This window comes from Lindgomyces ingoldianus, assembly GCF_010093535.1.
Source record: "Lindgomyces ingoldianus strain ATCC 200398 unplaced genomic scaffold BDR25scaffold_6, whole genome shotgun sequence".
NCBI lineage: Eukaryota > Fungi > Ascomycota > Dothideomycetes > Pleosporales > Lindgomycetaceae > Lindgomyces > Lindgomyces ingoldianus.
The window spans coordinates 363,565-379,420 of NW_022985167.1; the positions used below are offsets into that span (position 1 = coordinate 363,565).

The 15,856-nt window shown below is 51.2% G+C and overlaps 6 protein-coding genes across 6 annotated transcripts; 2 read left to right on the forward strand and 4 right to left on the reverse strand.

The window, feature by feature from the left end:
• Window positions 1–982: 982 nt before the first annotated feature.
• On the forward strand, window positions 983–2,716 carry BDR25DRAFT_254779 (uncharacterized protein). Its single transcript, XM_033686317.1, has 2 exons — window positions 983–1,583; window positions 1,642–2,716. Exons 1-2 carry the CDS (start codon window positions 1,436–1,438, stop codon window positions 2,403–2,405), a joined length of 912 nt encoding a protein of 303 aa, XP_033551392.1. The 5' UTR covers window positions 983–1,435; the 3' UTR covers window positions 2,406–2,716.
• A 1,115-nt stretch (window positions 2,717–3,831) lies between these two features.
• BDR25DRAFT_254782 (uncharacterized protein) lies at window positions 3,832–5,470 on the reverse strand. Its single transcript, XM_033686318.1, has one exon. It carries the CDS (start codon window positions 5,227–5,229, stop codon window positions 3,898–3,900), a length of 1,332 nt encoding a protein of 443 aa, XP_033551393.1. The 5' UTR covers window positions 5,230–5,470; the 3' UTR covers window positions 3,832–3,897.
• A 284-nt stretch (window positions 5,471–5,754) lies between these two features.
• On the reverse strand, window positions 5,755–8,333 carry BDR25DRAFT_254786 (uncharacterized protein). Its single transcript, XM_033686319.1, has 2 exons — window positions 6,250–8,333; window positions 5,755–6,178 (listed from the first exon to the last, which is right to left on the reverse strand). The coding sequence occupies exons 1-2, from the start codon at window positions 8,245–8,247 to the stop codon at window positions 6,044–6,046; spliced, it is 2,133 nt and encodes a 710-aa protein (XP_033551394.1). The 5' UTR covers window positions 8,248–8,333; the 3' UTR covers window positions 5,755–6,043.
• Window positions 8,334–8,545: 212 nt separating this feature from the next.
• On the forward strand, window positions 8,546–9,446 carry BDR25DRAFT_214852 (eukaryotic type KH-domain (KH-domain type I); the record flags this gene model as incomplete). The annotated part of the gene is made up of 2 exons (XM_033684815.1): window positions 8,546–9,237; window positions 9,290–9,446. The coding sequence occupies 2 exons, from the start codon at window positions 8,546–8,548 to the stop codon at window positions 9,444–9,446; spliced, it is 849 nt and encodes a 282-aa protein (XP_033551395.1).
• Window positions 9,447–9,674: 228 nt separating this feature from the next.
• BDR25DRAFT_279903 (adenine nucleotide alpha hydrolases-like protein) lies at window positions 9,675–12,507 on the reverse strand (the record flags this gene model as incomplete). Its single annotated transcript, XM_033687782.1, has 2 exons — window positions 12,413–12,507; window positions 9,675–12,077 (listed from the first exon to the last, which is right to left on the reverse strand). Exon 2 carries the CDS (start codon window positions 12,033–12,035, stop codon window positions 9,675–9,677), a length of 2,361 nt encoding a protein of 786 aa, XP_033551396.1. The 5' UTR covers window positions 12,036–12,077; window positions 12,413–12,507.
• A 779-nt stretch (window positions 12,508–13,286) lies between these two features.
• Window positions 13,287–15,593, reverse strand: BDR25DRAFT_109891 (uncharacterized protein). The gene is made up of 4 exons (XM_033683555.1): window positions 15,403–15,593; window positions 14,757–15,340; window positions 14,417–14,631; window positions 13,287–14,368 (listed from the first exon to the last, which is right to left on the reverse strand). Exons 2-4 carry the CDS (start codon window positions 15,322–15,324, stop codon window positions 13,478–13,480), a joined length of 1,674 nt encoding a protein of 557 aa, XP_033551397.1. The 5' UTR covers window positions 15,325–15,340; window positions 15,403–15,593; the 3' UTR covers window positions 13,287–13,477.
• Window positions 15,594–15,856: the final 263 nt, after the last annotated feature.

Genomic DNA, 15,856 nt, shown 5'->3' on the forward strand with positions numbered 1-15,856 from the left:
GCAACCCAGTTTCGCGCGCTGTGGGCCTCATCGCGCAGCATATCATCCATCCGCTGCCAACACGAATCCCAGTTTCCGCACTATCTCTCACTACCATCCGATTCTGCCCACGTCCATTATCATACCGTCTGTTCTTGAAATCCTCATCTATCCCACGGTCAGGTGTCGTCACCGTGGGAGTTGGATGACCTGCCGTCATCGCCCGCATGAACGAACTCTCCCGAACTTCGCCATCTCTAACGCTTACTGATAAAGCGTACTCCGTATCTATTCGCAGCGACATTGTGCCATACATGACCTCCGGCTTCAATTTCCGTAGGTAAATTGTCGCAGGATGAAATTGCCCGATGCACGTCCCATTCATTTGCATGTCTTCTCCAACATGCAGCGGTAATTATCCCATCGCACACTTCTCCATCCTAAGAACATGTACATCTTGTACCACCTGCTTCGAGCAATATGTCGACCAGGAGTACCTCTGTACCTCGAACCCCTGTCGTTGTATGGAGTTGCCTGAGACATGTCTCCTTCCGAAACCACATCATGCACGCAATGGCCAACGTACCCAGGAGCCCTTCACATGAGCAGAACTCTAAGCATATTCTCATTAACTCCTCAAGCAAATCAAGAACAGGTGTACAAAGCCCAGCCCATACCTGAGAAAAAGGCTTCAATGGGCCTATTCATTGACCGCAAGCGAAATTGGTTGCCAAGTTTGGATGTCTCCTTGCCACCTTTGCTAGCCAGATGACTTTTTATTGCCGACGGCATCATTTCGAAATTCCATGTTTTGAGATCAAGAGAAAAAAGGGCCGGAAAGACCAGCTAGAGCCGTGGACGCTATGATCAATGCCAACCCGTCTGCTTACTCACCGGGTCACCCAGCCAAGACCTCCAAGCCATCAAACGCCACCCGCAATTCTCTCCGCTGACACAAATCACTCGAGAAACATCAGATCTCCTGCATTCTCTTTCGGCTTCGGCAGCTCACACCATCCGTTTTGAAGACTTTCTCGCCCATGGCGAACTTGGAACCAGTAGTGGCGTGCCTGAGCAGCTGTGCCTCGGCGCCACCCTGTTCAGGCTTCGTCCCGCCTTCGTGCCGCTTCGGAAGTGCGCGGACCACACGTCAACCTTGGCATAATGTGACATCATAGCATCAATAAAGTCCAGGAGGGTTTTAACAGACTGATTCCATCATTCATCTATCCTGGTCCCGTATTGCCGACCTTTTTGTGCGCTTCATCTGGCTAGCACCTCCGAGTTACATCCTGCTTTATTACACAAACTCACACGCTTGCTCTTGCCTTTCTGCATCCTTTACGTTCCAAGGTTCCAAAGCAAACAGTCCGGTAGATATCCACACCACCGTCATTGCCCAGAGTTTCTACTTCACTCTCTACATACGGCATATTCACGGCTACGACATTCGCCAATGTGGGGAATCTCGTATTGGATCGTACCCATTTTCTCCGCCTCAGTATGGCTTGCAATGATGATAGCCATGCTGGTGACATGGTCCGTGGAAGGCTCACCACACTATGCCTCTATGGATCCAAAACAATCAATTGCCTACATATCTGGTAAGCGCCTCTTCGTGTATTCTGCATTGGGCAAATAGAAATTAACAAATTCTTTAAGATATCGGCGCACAGGGTCTCAAACCCCTCTTCATTGCCATGTCCGCCATTACCGTCGTTTCCTTCGACCTTGCTTTCATCCTCGAAAGGTGGCTCCGACACACTGGACGCCTTACGCATAACACCTCAAACTTCCAGAAAATCTTATCCATTCTCAGCCTCATTGCTGCGGTTGCAGGCGCTGCAGGCTTAGTCCTCCTTTCAATCTTCGACACGTTACGGCATCCTCATCTACACAACGGTTTCCTAGTCCTCTTCATCGGAGGCTATATAATCAGCGCCATCTTCATCTGCTGGGAATACCAACGTCTCGGAATCCATTTCCGCCAACACTCTGTTCTACGATACTCTTTCTGGATCAAGCTCGTCTTCATCCTCATCGAAGTTGCACTGGCTATTGCATTCGGCGTCTGCCAACACCAAAGAAGATACAACGCCGCCGCTGTGCTAGAATGGGTTATCGCTTTCTTTTACTTCTTTTATGTCCTCAGCTTCTTCATTGATTTCATGCCTGCGGTTAGGACGAAGCATCACCAGTCTCACGAGACAGAGATGGATATGGCGATGGAGGGGGGCGGAGGCGGTGCTGTGGAGGGCGGGAGATATTATGGCAGGGGTGCGCCAGCAACGAATGGATACACAAACGGCAATAGCATGCATCCCGGGCATCCAAATGTGGCTACAAACGGTTATGCTAATGGAAGTTTATCCAACGGGAATTATAAGCCTCCCACTCCCCCATTTCTTTCATCGCGGAAATTCTAAGTCCTTGGCGAAGGAGCATAGTTAGGCTTATTGTAGGTATTTCCTTTGTGCGGTGAGGTGAGCGCATGCAAATAGTGTGGATCATGTAAATTGGCGTTTCTGGAGCATGGTTATTTGGACAAATTAGCGGCATTGCTAGTACTAGGGAGGCGTCAGTTTCAGTAATGACCCATTTGGCTTGTACGAATAGATGGGATTTAGATGTAATGCATTAGACTGCGTATAGTAGGTGAGAGCCTGCACTCGATTATTTAGTATGGGTTATGTTTACCCTGTAGTTGTTATTGTATTTTGTACCCCACCATTGAAGCACGCACCCCTCGACACAAATATCTAGAACGCGCCTGGTTCATGGCAGCACAACGGCATGGGGAATGATACAAAAGACGTACCTCTAGCGCTAGGATATAGCCAGTGGTGTGGTAGATAGTTTTGAGTTTCTAAATCCCTGTAGTTTCGAAGGTTGACGCTGTTTACCTAGCAGCCACCCTAGCATTGACACTGACCCTTCTTCCAGCAATTTCGCACCATCTGCACACCTCAATCAAACACCTACCAAATATAACGTTACTAAATACCTAAGAACCTAGCCTGTACTTCCTAAAGTCCTACTAATAATTAAATCTCCTCCATACCAGCCCATAACTGCGCCTTATCACCCTTCCTCCACACCGCCAAAACACTCCACTAAAAAAGCATATAACTAGATAAAGAGCCACTCCAGCAGAGCTCAACCCAAACACCAGGCCAAAACAATAGTTTCTTCTCTCCGATTAAGCCTTTCCTCCCTAGTGCAAGACCAGCTAATATTCTCTATACTATTGCTAAGTGACAAAGTGCGCAAAAGCAAAAAAGAACTGATATCGTAGTATATACAAAGGCAAGTTTTTTAGTGTCGGTAGCATCGACGTATGAAGAAGCTCGGGTATGTCGAGGATTCTAATCTGGTGTGGGAAAGTATTTCAGCGCACTTATTCCAGCTCTCTAACTGCTCTCACATATTGCACTAACGCTAGGAACTTGGCAGGGGGGCTAAGTTCTAGGGCTGTTGAAGACTTGCTCTTTCTTCATCTTATAATCACAATTTGTGTCGCCTCTAGTATGGTATCGTATGACGGGAAGGCGATTAGAGTAGGCTTTGCTGTAAGAAACTCCTTGCTGGAATTAGGTAGAAGATTAGGAAGATGGAAATATTTGTTCATAATTACTCCCTGTTATGTTCCATGTTAGATGACAAGATGTGGGAAAGCTAGGCACCCATTGACTAGAAACTAAATAAGCTAAGGGGGTTGGATGCTTGCCCAACTAGCTGTAAGAAGCCCATCACTATTGCTCTGAGCTTCAAGCAACGGAAAGGTTAATGCCTGGACGGCTGGGAGATTGACTAAAACTTTCCATATTTGGGTATCCGGATAGTCATAAGGACCTCAAGTTGTCTATTCACATGTTATATGCCGAACCCTTTGGGGTATCAAAGAAAGGTAGGAATCTATCAGTCATCTCTTCTCCTCCGACTGGAAGATGCACGGTCCTCGTCGTCATTATCACGTCTCTTCCTCTTCCTTGTATCATCGCTGGATCTGCTCCTCTCCCTATGTCGCCTCGGACTCTCTCGGTAACGATCCTTATCCCTGATTCTTTCCCGCTCGCGATCACTGTCTCGATACCGGTGCTGTTCTTTGGTCCTCTCTCGGTCACTGTCCCGGTACCTATCTCGATCCTTGCGGTCTCTGTCTCTGTCGCTGTCACGGTTACGGTATCTGTCCTTCTCTTTCCTATCCCGATCTCGATCTTTCTCGTGGTCACGGTCACGGTCACGGTCACGATCACGTTCTTTCTGCTTTCTCCTCTCGCGCCCCCGGTCATACTCCTCATCCCCGGACGTCCGTTTCCTCCTCTTCTCAGGCTTCTCTTCATCCGCCAATAGCTTCTGCTGGTCCAACTTTGCCTTCAGCTCCTCCTCCGTAACAATCTCACCTGTACGCTTATTCTTCAACGCCACAGGATTATACGCCTGATCGACTATCCTCTGGCCCTTTGACCCCTTTCCCCAAGCTCCAAGCTCAATACCAGCAGCAGCCTCGGGTTTCGCACCCACCCCAAGCAATGCGGCCCGGCGTTTAATTTCCACAGGTTTTTTTGTCGCCGGTTTTCTATTTGGACCTAGCTCTTCGCCGTCTTTCCAGCCGAAGCCGCGGAGGATGGCGGCGCCGAAACCGTCGATGGGCGTGGCGAGGTAAGCGTCTAAGGAGGGCGCGTCAGGAGCATGTTGGTAGTCCTGCTCGAACGCTTCTTCTTCAGTTGGAGCGGCGATGATTGTTTTCTCCTCTGGTGTTTTGCCATTCAAGAGCGCTTCCATAGCATCTCTATCCAACCGCTCCTCTTCCGTCAGACCGTCCGGCTCCTCGGGCTTGTTTTCCAGCTCCGGCGCCAGATCCTCTGGTGTAACACTCCGCTCCTTCTCCTTTTTCTTAACAACCGTCAATCCATACGCAATATTCGACTCCTTATACATTTCCGTATTATCTTCAACCACCTTCCTCGCCTCCTGTTTCCGTCTTGCTTCCTCCCGCCAATTCCGATTCGCAAGCGGATTGATGACGCGCGGTCCATCTTCTTTCTGCTTCCCGTTCACGTCAACAGCGCCACCAGTTGCAGCATCCCAGCCCGAAATTTCTACAGCCGCGCCGTTAGTATCCTCGGGTTCGTCCTCTTCTAGAACGGCGCGTGGGCGTTTTGTGAGGTTCGTAGTGGGTGCCTTGAGTGATTTGCTGTTTTTGCTGGAGAGGGAGAGTTTGAAGCCGCCGATTTTGGGGGTAGCCATGGTGGCGGAGATGGCGCGACGTAATCGGGCGACGTATCTTCGACTTGGTCGTACGCGACGCAGGCGGCCGAGAGCGCAGGTGACTGGAGATTTCGGGGTTGAGGTGTGAAGGAACCGTCGGGGGAAACCCCGTCTGCAAAATCACTCCGACGAGAGATTCGTTTCCGTCATTGATTTGTTCGCAGGTAATATATCTTCAAGAAGAAGGCAATGGGGAGAATTATGGTGGAGTGTGTCGTAGGTAGAAAGGTTAAGGTTCAATGGAATCGCAGTTGAGCCCGCAGAAAGTTCGGGTTTGCGCCACACTGCAGAGGCAGCAATGATCACATGATCAGCCTCATTTACGTCATGTAGTCCTCCGCACCCTCATCATTGCATGGAAATGATGTTGAACAAACACTCAATGAATTCATAGTAAGAGCCTCAAGGAGAGAAGCACCGTTTCCGTAGATAATTCCAGAGCCCCTTCACTTCCCGGTACTGTGCAATTCACACTCATAAGGCCCTCGATGTCATTTCATAACCCTCGTATCTCATTGCCTATTCATCGCCGCATAATTATTCTACATGAAGCTCTCAGAAAGAAGAAAGGAAGATGCGTCACAGCATCGCATTTTTTTTTTTTGAGTCCCATGAATGCCACCATGCAGGTGCCACCGAGCTGCCAGCCGAGCCATTTCCCTCAGCCTAACCAGCTGGAGCCGTTCCAAAAGTTACACCCATGAAAAGACTCCGAAACACCAAGCCCACAGCATCTATGCGGATCGATTGATAGATCATAATATACAGAATCTACAGAGGATAGCGAATTACGCTAGGCTATGTTGCCTGCGAGTCCCAAGAAGAGAGCCTGAGCGGCAAGTTGGAGGGTCCAAATGCCGACCTTCTTGATGCGGCGTTTGCGTGCGGTGTTGTCGTCGAGGACGTCGCGGGCGAATGCGTCGTACATCTATATTCCGAGTCAGCATTAGCGAAGACACTTCAATGTGACGTGTGGTGTGCAAGAAGGATTAAATATACCTCGCGAGACAGGTCATCCATCAATCCGCTGTCATAGACAGTCCAGCTTCCATCAAACTCTCCAACCCGCTTGACGACTCTACAATTGACTGGAATGAACGTCTTCTTCGCATTTATGTATGCGACAATCGGCCGAACCAGCGCGTTGTTTACGTATGAGATATCCTTGGTGAAGATGGGCACCGCTGCTCTCACATCATTCAGATGTACACGGACGTCCATGATGAGGAATCTTTTATCCTCATCCATTTCCTCCTCCTTTGCTTCATCTTGTTCTGCTTCTTCCACGGTAGGTGCTCGATCAGAGAAATGCTTACGACCGTTCGAGACTACTTTTGCCTCCATCCTGTCATAGAAGTCAGACATGACTTTGGCGATGCTGCCGTCATTTTCGTCAGGTATCATGATGTCCGCCACGATGTCAACATTTCCCTCGTATATCCAGGAGAATGGGCCTTCGTAGCCCCGATTCAGATGGTCGATGTTTAGGCCATCGATCCTAATACGGCTGTGTTTCTTCCACGTGCTGCCGTCTTCACCATCGCGTCCGTCGATCAGCTGAGCTCCCGTATAGTTGTGGGTCTGCCGGGGGTGAATTGTGAAGAGGGAGTCGTCAAAGGAACCGGACATGATGTTAGCCGACAAGAAGTCGTAGAAGAGCCACTGCTTCCGTAGCTGTGGGAGGTCACAGGAGAAAATGCTGACCGAAAAGGGTCGGAAGTTGTCAGGTTGGTAAATTGTAACCAGCAGATCCTCCATCTTGAAAGAGTCCAGCTCAAAGTCACCTGGTTGGTGTTCATGCTTATATGTGCGGGGATCGACGTACTCCTCCAGGGCATGGACAGAAGTCCTGTCCACAACGCCGCGGATCCCTTTTATTTCGACATCTTTAAGCAAGCCGTTTCCATTGAACCATTTCGAAAAGGAGAGCGTTACATTGACCGTGTCAATTGATATATCGAATTGCGTGTAATTTGTATCCTCTTCCTCAACCACGCCTTCAGCAATATCCTTCTCTTTTTGAGCAATGGCCGCTGCCGCTGCCGCCGCCGATATCTGTGAGCCTTTGCTCACCTGCGCTCGCCCTTGACCGGGCCGTCTTGAAACGAACACTTTTCTGAACGAAATAACTCCGTCTTTCCATTTTGGCACGACAGCGGATTCGAAAACGACTTTGATGCCAGACGACTTTGTAAGGTAGTTGCCAATCCAAGACGCAAGTGTCTCCTGCGCAAAGACGGTATTTATGAGAAAGATAGTCAGCGAGAAGAACGTCGTTGTGCCGACAATAATCCAAAGAATATGGGCAGCCAGTATCCAGGAGAACAACGCATATATTTCATCGGCGTTGAACGGCCGAGTACTCCTGATTGTAAGCCACTTGAAATGGACCTTCAGACGGGACCAGAAGCCCGAAGCAGCAGCAAGAAGCTCCGCTTTGGTGGGCCGTTTCAAGTGTGGTAGGGACTGCGGGATGCGCTCTAAAAGGGGTTTTCCGGCGACAGGGGGGTTAAGTTGCGACGGATCAGATTTGGGAGGTGATTTAAGGGATTTGGGAGATTTTGCGAAGGGTTGAGAGGATAGTTCGGGTTGAGGTGTGGAGGGGGGTTTGTTCTTGGGAGAAGAGCCATTGGTGACGGAGCTCTTGTTGCGTATGTTCCTGGCTATTCTCTTCTTCTTCCCCTTCGACGCGCCACTATGAGCCTGCCTCACCCAAGCCGCAGCTGCCGCCGTAGTCACGCTCTCATGAACATGGGCAGAAGGAGAGAATTTGGGTCGAGAGGAAAAGAGGGAGAAGCTCCAGGCGGGGGAGGGTCGCAAAGAAGAAGGTACAAAATTCGGGGAGGGAAAGAGCGTGCGCGGGACTAGGCCAATATGCCTATAGGGTACTGTAATTCGTAATAAAGGTGGTGATCGAAGCTCGCTCTGTCCCAGTCGACGGTCGAGGAAGGAGCGTCGCAGGAAAGCGCCAGCCGTGGTGCCTACATTACGACTCATTATAGTCGCAGCGTCCACATGGCGTCCGTCTGCATCGAACACGGGCAGCAGACGAGCTTTGCAGGGAGTGATAGTCGAGGTGGAGAGGGATACAGGTAGCACGTCGGTTACCAGAATGACGTGAATGCAAAAAGAGCCGAGCGCAACTCGCCAAGAATCCCTCGCAAAAATTATTCGAGCCTTTATCGATAACTGGCCGTGGGATTTACACGACACACCGCCCTGCATAGCCAGCCCTCTTCTGCAGTTCTAAGAAAGGAGCAGGGAGAAGGGAGAAGGGAGAGATCCACATTGCAAAATGCCAGCTCCAACCGCGCCCCTGCGCAGCCCAGAAGCCCTGGCTGAAGACCAAACCATGGCCGAGGCCACCCCTCTCCCCGCAGACGAAGACACAGAGCTGCTCGACATGAATGCTCTCCCGGACGCCATACCCGCTGCTCCCTCGGGCTCCACGTCTTCCAGGAAGCGAGGGAAGGCACTTGGAAAAGGAAAGGGAAAAGGAAAAGGAAAAGCTCGTGACACTCAGCCCGAAGACGTAGTCATGACCGACGAGGGCGGCCGTCCACGCTTCGCCCCCGCCAAAGCCATTCCCCTCGCCTTCCGCCGCGAGCAGAGAAAGGTGCCCATCCCTCCCCACCGCATTACGCCGCTCAAGAACTCTTGGCCGAAAATCTATCCGCCGTTGGTCGAGCATCTCAAGCTGCAGTGTCGGATGAACCAGAAGACCAAATCTGTGGAATTGAGGAGTAGTTCCCATACCACCGATACTGGGGCATTGCAGAAGGGCGAAGATTTCGTCAAGGCATTTACTCTCGGCTTCGACGTAGACGACGCGATTGCGTTGCTCAGGCTGGACGACCTGTACATTGAGACTTTCGAGATCAAGGATGTGAAGACGCTGAGTGGTGAGCATCTGTCAAGAGCGATTGGACGAATTGCGGGCAAGGATGGAAAGACCAAGTTTGCCATTGAGAACTCCTCGCGAACTCGGTATGTCTGCCATGCTGGACCCTCCCCTTAGCCATACTTACTGTTGAAACAGAGTCGTCCTCGCCGACCAAAAAATTCACATCCTTGGCGGCTTCAAGAACATCCACATCGCCCGCGAAGCCATTGTATCCCTCATTCTCGGTGCACCGCCGGGCAAAGTCTACGGGAACCTCAGGACTGTAGCTTCCCGCATGAAGGAGCGATTTTGAGACGTCGAGGTCTTGATTGCATATTCAACCACCATTTCCAGGCGTATTGGAGCAGGCAGGCAGGCGGGCAGAAAAATTACCACGACAAGGTTACCGTCACCATTTTGTAGCACTCGAAGTTGGATTTTGGCTTCATCGTTTCTAGCCCGTTCGTCCTATATGCAAATGCGCTGAGCCTTCTCACTTCAAACCCCTCTCCAGCCTCCAACAATCCCTCAACCACGCCTTCTAAGTGTCCAAGTGCCTCCCCAGCACACCCGCCCGTCCCACAAGCACTCCCTCAATATCCTTCCCCTCCTTCCCCCAAACCTTCTGGCAAGGCACCCACTGCAGCCCCTCATCCACGATACCGCAATTATCATTTCCCCGCATCCTCCTTCCCAACTCGGGACCTGCGAAAAGCGTGCAATGATCCCAACCCAAATTTTCGTCCCCCAATGCTCCCATCACAACCCTCCACAAGTCAATCCAAGCCATGCTGAGATCGTCGATCTCGACGCAATAGAATTTCGCAATCGTGCAGTACGCTGACGTAGAATCGGAAGTTGAGGTTGGAGTCCGGACATCAATCACGTAGCCTGGTAGCTCGGTAGACTGGGTGTGGGTCTTGATATGGCAGGTGGACGGAATCGATAGTCCAACGCTCCACCACTCGATATCGACATCCCGTGGCAGTTCTTCGACTTGCACGACGAAGACTGGTGGCAGCAACACTGCCTTTCCCTTCACAACTTCCCGGTCAGGAATGCGAGAGCGAAGTGTCGTATCGCTCAAATTCTGCTTGATCATCCCCGTTCGATTCTTTGCGTCCCAGGGATCGATCGCCTCGTCCGCACCCTCACCATCTCCTTCCTCTTCTTCATTTTGCTGCAGAGTCTGTTCATGAATCCCCCTCCACACCATCTGCGCAACCCGCACTCTCTCCCTCGCTTCCGCAGCAGAACAACCAGAAATATACGCCACACCCACCGTCCACCATCTTACATTCACCGCCCGTCCAACGCGCCAGAGATGCTGCAAGGCCAGTACAGCCTGTTCCTTGAACCCGCTATCCAGGGCCTCCATACTAGCCGGGATAAGTGGTATTTGTCCTGCTACATACACGACCTCGCATTTCGCGTCTGTCTCACTGGGGATTTCTTCATCAGTATCTTGATCCTCGGACACGTGGGTTGCGGGAGGGTTTAGGGGAATCGATATAGCTTGGCTGTATGGTCCGATATTCGCGGGAGCCCAGTAAGAGCGGCCTTGCACGTGTAGGCCTTTCCGAGGAGATGTTTTGGAGATGATGGCGGAGAGCATGACGGCCACGCCCGAAGGCATGGTGGGGCCGCAGGCGACTGTTACGCGTGAGGGGGGGTTGGGATTCGGGAACAGGGTGCTGTAGATGGGGTTCAGGAGAGGGAAGAGGGATATTGATCTGAGAAGGAGGGTTGTGTGGACGATGGAGGAGGAGGCGAGGTTGTGCGATGCTAGATGCGAGCGGAGTGTGGCGATGATGGATTCTATTTGGGCGATTGGGTCGAGGGGTTTGGATGGATCAGAGGGGCTGGTGAGGTTTGAAAAGAGAAGGGTTGAAGACATGGAGGAGTTTTGGTTCGTTGGGAGGGTGAAGGTCGTGTATGTCGTAGGTGGATTTGATTGCACTGGCGTTGTCCCTGGCATCCCCACATATTGCTTATCATCAATTCCATCAAGCACTCTCTTGAACTCCACATCCCACATATCCGGGATCCTTAAAGCCTTCAGCCCTGTACCCACTTCCTCCTCCTTCCTTACCACTCTTGCTTTACCTGCCTTCCATATCGCCTCCCCACCATCACCTCCCACCACACCATCCCCTTCAACCTCAATCCTCCCCTTCCACAACAGTCTCGGCCCATCAATCGCCAGCGTTTCGAACTCCCCACCCTCACCCAACACCGCCCCATCACCATTCTCACCAAACCTCCCCACAGCCTTACTCAGTCTAGCAACCGTCTTCTCATCCGCAACATTTTCCCACAAAAACGACTGATCCAGACCTCCGGATGCTACTTTAATGATTCGGGCATCCTGTCCTACAGTCGCCATATCATGCAGCAGCGCGGACTGCGAATACGGTGGAAGAAAAGGATATTGCCAAAGATAACTCAGCGGCACGAGACCCAGCCGCAGCGCCACAGATTCGATCCGCGTTCGTTGGTAAGTGCTGAGGATAGCTCCCGTCGACACGGCATTTGCGTCCGGACGAGTAGCGAGGACTTTCTTAAGTAAGGGGATGAGTGATTCTGTCTCATCATCTCCTTCCTCGACAGAGGGACTAGGGATGGAGTAGTCGCGCTCCGTGTTCACAGCGGAGCCGGAAATTTCTTGACGATAGAGAGGAATGTCGAGTGCGGTCTCGTATAATGGGATGATGCTGTGGCCGACAGTCTGGTACATGTAGCTGTTGAGGTCGTCGTCTGTTGACGAAGAGTCTGTGAGATGAGTAGGTGGATGGAGGTTCGCGAGTGCCACGACTTCATGGCCGTTTGCGAGGCAGTGGAGGATTGAGAAGAGGGAGTCTTTGCCGCCTGAGATAAGCGCGATGACCTTCAAGGACGGCATTGTGGGAAAAGGATGTCGGAAGGGGTGCAAAGTTAGGGAAGGCTACATCGGCGTTAGTATTATAGTCGTCATTGACGAAACACAGAGGAATTGAAGCATGATGTGCTACAAAGAAGTAGGAAATGACGAGATCGTTGGCAGCCACCACCATGTCAGAGGCATCGCGCTTGAAAAGGTGGTGCTCGGGAAATAATTTGCTATAGTCTTCACATCAGACCTCCTACATTCGCCTCCTTCGACGGCAAGATCAAGAAGCGAGGGGGAATGGGAATAAAAAGCCATAAGTGTAGGCATCTTGCACTACCTATTGTCGCGAAACGAGGCTGCAGAAATGCATCGAAGGCACAACGAAGACTCAAGGAGACCAACAAACTCACGTGTTGAGAGCAACCAAGGCATTGTCATTTAGGCATCACACTAAGATCCATACCCGTCGGCTCTAGAATGGGATGGGATGTCGCTTCTTGGTACAGTTGAAGGCCGAGGTGAAGTTGGCGAGACTGGCGAAACCTTCACCTTTTGCGAATTCCACAAAGCACCAGCACACTACCAACCGAACTTTCAAACTAGCAACGAGACACTATACCACGAGTGCATCATCAATTCATGCATAAAGAATCTAAGCAACAGCAACTTTTACATAAAGGCTTTTGTTTTGAAGTTTTAAATAAGGTTATTTGTCGATCAGCTGTGCCAGCACTCTAACCTAAGCTCAAAAGGAGAAGAGCAACAGCAACGAAAGCGCTATCGAATAATTGTGAGTTGGGGGATAAATTACAGAATGTCGCATCGAATCGAAGAAAAATTCGCAGAATTCCAGGATGTTGACCGAACCCTTTCAGGCCGGTCCATTACAACGAGCGTAAGAACTCAAAGTAGGATGACTCCACGGCTAGACAAGGCCGGTAAGGATGACCATGTCGTCGTGAATAACTGTGGATTGCCCTCCCCTCCCGAAAAACAAGATTCTCCTCGATAACACCAATTGTTCTACCGCTAATAGCCAATGGGAAGAACCACTCCCCGAGCCTATCCAGAAACCTGAAAAGCCACGCTGCCATGCAAAACGCAAATCAAAGAGAGGGAGAATAAAAGAAGTGCCGGTCTTGCAAAGTATGTAACCAAATTGGGTAAACGAGATACAAAGAAAAGGATTAGGTTGGAGTGTTGGGGAAGCGAAGGACTTTTGGTAGATGATTGTATGAGGACTCCACGCTGATGAATTTCCCGACCAGCCGCCAGCCAATTTAAAACCTGATGCCCGGTCTACATGTGCCGCCCTGGCGTAACGGCATTAAGTAGACGAAGAACCGCCTGACATTAGGGTACTCCTGCTACGGAGTGGAGAGGTCATATCGTGTCGTTAAGGATGAGGGAGAATGACGGTCGCAACCGCTTTCGAATGGTGGATGATTGAGAGCAAGTATGATTCCGAGGAACCTTCACTCATCCCGCTTCCTTTTCCGCATCTTCTTCTCGAGACCCAATGGACTGGGCTCGAGATCGGAGAAAGAGTCGGAGCTAGAGCTGGAAATAGCAGCGGCGGCGTTGTAAAGGACCTGGCCGAGTAGCGCTGGGTCCTGATTGTCGTACATATCATCGCGAGGTCGCTGCATCTCCGAACCATCCAAGACGCCCATCACGACAGCGCCAGTGCCATGGGTACGTTGGTGCTGGGACAGGTTGTCGCTGCGCGAGAACTTCTTGCCGCAATCCTGGCACTCGAAAGGCTTCTCATGTGTATGAAGAGACCTGTAATGTCGCTTTAGGTGCTCTTGACGGCGGAAGCGTCGGGAGCAGAGGTTGCAGACAAACGTCTTGGAAGGATCCTCAGTAAGCGACTGCTTACGGCCGCGGCGGCTGGTGGGTGCAACGGGAGTTGATACATTCTCATCGTCGGAGCTGGATGCGATTGCATTGTCCGGGGTGCCATTATGACCAGAGGCTTGCTGACTCGAGGCACCAGATTGCGTCTGGCTGTCATTGCCCTGATCATGGCCTTGATAATTGGACTCGGCATCTGTGACCTCAGACCTAGCCCTCTTGGCCGACTTCTTCTTCTGAGCCTTGGTGGCGGACATGTCGGAGAAATCTGTGTCGCACGGCGTCAGGAGACCAGCTGCGGGTTCGTCCTCGAAGTCTGTGAAGCTGTCGTCGCTGACGATGTCGTCTTCAGGGGTGAAAGAAATGAGATCAGTCCGCTGTCGCTTACAGCCCAGGAACAGCGCGTTATCGGTCGCTGAAAATTGAACAAAGCCAGCAAAGTCGTCTTCAGAATCAAGTTCGAACAGGGGCTCGAAAGTAGGGAGACCAGTGAAGTCAATGTGATTGTGCTGGGTGGACTCAGCCTTGGCGTCGAATGCTTCACCCTTAAGAACAACCTTGTCCTCCTCGTCACTGGGGCAAGGTGTGGTCAGACAGGCGAGTTCAGTGGTGGCAGTCGATGCAACAGTCAGATTACGCGGATCGCAGAAATTATTCTCGGTCTCAGCGTAAGATGTGCGCGGAAGTGGTGAGGGTGAAGGAGATAGCGAGGGGCAGGAGGTCGCGGACAGGAGGTATGACCCCTGGCTAGTCGAGGGCGGCTGGATGAACACTACTCTCGAGTCAATCACCTCAACACCAGCAACGCAACAATATTAACTTGCACTTTCACCGTCGCCTCACCACGAGGTCTACGTACGGGATTTTGCGTGGGAATAAAAATCTAGGGTCACTCACCTGGAGTCATCGGCGGAGAGGCCGATCGCCAGTCTGCACCAGCTGCAAGAATCTCAGAGAAGACCTCCTCTTCACAACCCTGCTTGACACCTTCGATGCCTTCACTGAAGAATGCACTGTTGATGGGTGTTGGAAGGACATCACAAGTTGACGGTGGGCTGCTGATGTTGCTTCCGGACGAGGAGAGCGGCGGAGTGGCAGGCGCAAAGCGCGTATCCGAAAAGTCAGTGTCGATAGGATGAAGGTATGGTGAGTCTTGCTGTTGGATAAGGATCGTGGGCCTCTGGTAGATCGGTTGCGGTGAAGCAACGGGCGTCAACATGGCGTGGTTCGGGAACTGGGGATACGATCCCTGTGAGTTAGACGAAGAAGGCCTCTTGAAGAACATATTCGATGGGCAAAAGGCTTCCGGAGTCTGCGGTTGGAACGTTGGGGTAAGCTGGCCGTGAGGATGCGGTGTGAAGTGGCCGTGTTGACGGTGGTTCTCCGGGCTTGGATCCGGGTTGTAGTAAAAGAAGGGTGACTGGCCCATCGTTTGAGAAGGGTGCATCGTATATGAGCCTTCCATTGCGTGTGTTTGTGTTCTTATCGACCGAGTAAATGTTAGAACTCACATACCGGTCGGTGTTGATCGGGCCCTACTCACCACTGGTATTCTACAAGCCTATTGGTATGGTACACTTGTTGTACGTCTACGTCTCGATTGTCTTTCGATGTCGAGGTGAGGTGATTGGAATGGTATTAATCTTACAGTCGGTATAATAGACCGGAACGTTGTGTGAAGGGTATGATACTAGAGGAAATGGTTTGGCTGAAGAGAGCGACTGGACAACAGTTCGTGATAACGAAACTGTCTACTAATAGATATTGTACTGGGTCGAGGAAGATGTCATAGGGTCGTGGGTGGAGGGAAATATCCAAAGGAAGGGCCGGCAACGATTCACAGCTGTCGTTATGAAGGACAGCGCAAATGTATACCAAAAGGGAAGACCAAGAACGGGCGTGGAGTGGGAAGTGAAAGACAAGTGACGAGGTTGATAAACCTTCAAAGCAAGGAAATGGAACGAGTGAAGGGACGCGCCGTGGATAAGTAGGTCAGA

Bases quoted from the DNA above. Each gene is read 5' to 3' on its own strand.
- BDR25DRAFT_254779 (XM_033686317.1), top strand. From the start codon at position 1,436: ATGTGGGGAATCTCGTATTGGATCGTACCCATTTTCTCCGCCTCAGTA. The intron at 1,584-1,641 runs GTAAGCGCCTCT...AAATTCTTTAAG, and splicing joins ATCAATTGCCTACATATCTG to ATATCGGCGCACAGGGTCTC.
- BDR25DRAFT_254782 (XM_033686318.1), bottom strand. From the start codon at position 5,229: ATGGCTACCCCCAAAATCGGCGGCTTCAAACTCTCCCTCTCCAGCAAA.
- BDR25DRAFT_254786 (XM_033686319.1), bottom strand. From the start codon at position 8,247: ATGAGTCGTAATGTAGGCACCACGGCTGGCGCTTTCCTGCGACGCTCC. The intron at 6,179-6,249 runs GTATATTTAATC...CTCGGAATATAG, and splicing joins TGGATGACCTGTCTCGCGAG to ATGTACGACGCATTCGCCCG.
- BDR25DRAFT_109891 (XM_033683555.1), bottom strand. From the start codon at position 15,324: ATGGAAGGCTCATATACGATGCACCCTTCTCAAACGATGGGCCAGTCA. The intron at 14,632-14,756 runs GTGAGTGACCCT...ACTCGAGAGTAG, and splicing joins CTCTCCGCCGATGACTCCAG to TGTTCATCCAGCCGCCCTCG. The intron at 14,369-14,416 runs GTTGTTCTTAAG...GAGTCCACCCAG, and splicing joins CCAGTGACGAGGAGGACAAG to CACAATCACATTGACTTCAC.